Raw genomic sequence first — 3,049 nt, forward strand, 5'->3', positions numbered from 1 at the left:
TTTTTCTCTCAAACTCCAAAACTGTCCTCAAGTTTCCTTCTGAGTCTCATTTAATAGTGACACTAAGAACACAGGAAGGGGACCCCAATTTCCCCCAACAATAACATGTTGCCCAATGTGGGACTCCTCAAAACTTCTGGTAGCACGTGGAGACCACAAAGGGACCCTAAAGAAGCTCCTCTGAGACATGACCACAGTGTAGGATTCCAAATTCACCTGACAGTGACCTCATACTGTGATTCTAGCCACTCCAACAGCTATTGGAGTGCCTGGAAGAGAATCCATGGTTAACCACTCTAGTCAATCCTTAGAGACCAGAGAAAACACCCCTGAAGAGCCCAATAAGCCAGACATGCACAAATGCTCTCGTGAGCGTACTGAGGACTCTAACAGGCTCTGAACATTAAAAACATCCTGTTTTAGCCTCTCCTGATTCTCTGCCTAGGGTTTGTAAGCTAAGCTGTGCCATAAACTCATACCTGCCCCTGGTGAGCTGGAATCTTTCCTCTGCCCAAAGGGTTCCAATTTCCCCTTTTCCTGACTCCTCTCTTACCTCTGCTCCTCACTCATGTCTCTATTCGGGAACCAGCAACAGACTTCCTTTCCCCACTTATGAAAAACAAAAACCAAAACAAATTCTTTAAAAAAGGAGAAAACCACTTGAAATTTCTCAGAACCTATCCCTAACATGAAGTAACACATTAACTGTATACTGTAATAGACAACATTAGGCTTTATCTAAAAAAAAAGTTTAGAAAAATGACAACAGAAAAATTTAAGAGATTTATTAAAGCATCTTATTACAAAGATGGAAACGTACAAATTAGAAACATGCAACCACTGACTTCCATGGTCAAGTCAAAATGTTACTTATTTTCCCTGTTTCGGACAGATCTTATGCCCAACTCACTCATCCTGAATTCATTCTTCCTGAAATTATCCAGGGCAGCAAACATCCAAAACACAAACCATTATACAAAGAAAGTGCAAAGATAAAAAAAAATACACGGAGACTACCCTTCCCCTCCCCATCCCTCCATTAAAGGCTTACAATGGCACCTTCCTCTTGCTTAACCTAGATTGTCTTCAAAGGGTTTTAAAATGTAATAGACCTAACAGAAACAGTTTTTAATCAGTGTCCAAAAGCTCCTTAGTGTTTGAAAATAAATGCTTAAACAAAAGACAATGTACTTTATATCACACAAGTCTGAGAGCCCAGCATTGCAGCATTCTGTAAAATATACAAGATGAGAAGCTGGTATAGGTTTATTGACAAAGGCAGACTGTCCTCAGGCAGGCAGGTAAGGAGGCGGTGGCTCTTTCTCAGGCATCTTCACGGCCATTTCATAGGTTGGCAAAACATACTGAAGAGAAAAAACAAAATTACAGTCAACTTAATGTTTCTTTAAAAACTTTACTGGAATAACCCGGCTTACAGGCTTTGTGTCCTAAATAGGAACACACAATCCTACAGGATGAACTGCACTGTCAGTGCAACAGTTCTGAGAATAAGGATGTCCGAACAACCTCAACTCCTCATACAGTGACATGCTGGCCCAAGACGGACGGATGGACGGACGGATGGATGGATGTTAGACAGACAGAATGAGAAGTCTTCCTCTGGACTAACCTGGAGAATACAAAGGCTCTCCAGACAGGCAGTTTGTGTCCTTTCCTCTCCAGGGTGACTGATAAAAGTACCAGTGCTAATTACCTCAGAGGCAAAGATCTGGGTGAGGAGGAGGTCCCACTAACCACTCTACAGAAAGCTGCTAGAAGATATGGGATCTTGAGTTTCATCATAATCTGTTTGTAGTCAAAAGGACAATGGGCTTCTAGCCTACACCCTAGGATAATGGACACATCAGACATAGCTTCCTTAAGCCCACTCTAACCTATGAGCCTCCAAGTGTTGACAGGCTGGCTCTACATGGGTGCTTTACAGCCTATGTGCTGAAAACCTGAGAAGACAGGAGAGCAGCAAAAAGTGCAGGATTCCTCAACACTCATGGGATCCACTGCACATATCTCCCCAACACATGGGTTCCCCCTTCAGATCACATGGCTAAATACCCTCCTCCTCCCCCTTTCCCTCCCCTTCCCCCCTTTTCTCTGTCTCTCTGTCTCTCTCTCTCTCTGTTTCATAGATACACACACTCACAGATATACACAGAAGTTTTAACTGGTGGTAGCCTTGGCCCCTCTGGAATCCCTCATGAGCCTGTCATAGCTATTCCTATCTTATTTGCCCAGAAACAGCACTTGGGACTTGTAGGGATGGCTATCAACAAACCTAACAGCCAAGCCAGGTGCAACAGTGCAGAATCCCAAGATTCCCAGTGGGAAATGCTAAATCCTATAGATTTATGGATTTAAGCTATTCATGCCCCAACCCACAGTAATGGCAAAGAAAGAAGGTCAAGTCCTACATTCTTCTTCTCGAACAATCATTATGAGCTAGTGACATTTTAGTGTATGAAACAGGAGTCAACCTGTGGAGGTGCTTCAAAGGCAGGATACACTGCAATCTCTGGCATGTTTCTGTTATTGATATATTTGTAGCAGTTCCAAACACAGTTGATTAGGTAAGCCTAAAAAGAAAAAGCCAAAATGTATACATGTTAAAAATGCAACAAACTAGATACTCTAGAATGCAGGTGACTTGCAAGCTTCCCTACCCATCTTCTGTGGAGAAGGGACCTGGTATGGATTAGGTCCAACACAAGCCAGACTCTGCCCTCTACTGGATCTCATTTCAATGTCATAAGCTTCCCAGAGAAACTTAATTTGTGCAGTTTCAAATTCAGGTCTAACCAATATGCTGCAGAGGAAATTCAGGGCTCCAAATATTGAGAATTGTAATGGATTTCCACTACAAATCATAAACCCCTTTGAAAATATAAAAAGAAGTCCCTTACATTTAGGGAAGGATTCTGACAATTCCAATTATATACTGGACACAAGACAAAGGGACCCTCCCCTCCCTACCTCTCAAGGATGTTCTATTACTGTGCCAGAAAAAAAAAAAAAAAAAAAAAAAAAAAAAAAA

The 3,049-nt window shown here is 42.0% G+C and overlaps 1 protein-coding gene across 2 annotated transcripts in view; it reads right to left on the reverse strand.

Annotated features, from left to right (window-relative positions):
• Positions 1 to 765: 765 nt before the first annotated feature.
• Positions 766 to 3,049, reverse strand: part of Laptm4a (lysosomal protein transmembrane 4 alpha) — a 19,404-nt gene continuing 17,120 nt past the window's right edge. For both annotated transcript variants that reach the window (XM_008824203.3, XM_029559206.1), the window contains exons 6-7: positions 2,493 to 2,591; positions 766 to 1,364 (exon numbers count right to left, since the gene is read on the reverse strand). In XM_008824203.3, coding sequence (XP_008822425.1) covers positions 1,290 to 1,364; positions 2,493 to 2,591 — 174 coding nt within the window. In that variant the 3' untranslated portion in view covers positions 766 to 1,289. The remainder of the gene's footprint in view (positions 1,365 to 2,492; positions 2,592 to 3,049) is intronic.

Source organism: Nannospalax galili, unplaced genomic scaffold, assembly GCF_000622305.1.
Source record: "Nannospalax galili isolate Female #2095 unplaced genomic scaffold, S.galili_v1.0 scaffold69, whole genome shotgun sequence".
NCBI classification, from domain to species: Eukaryota; Metazoa; Chordata; class Mammalia; order Rodentia; family Spalacidae; genus Nannospalax; species Nannospalax galili.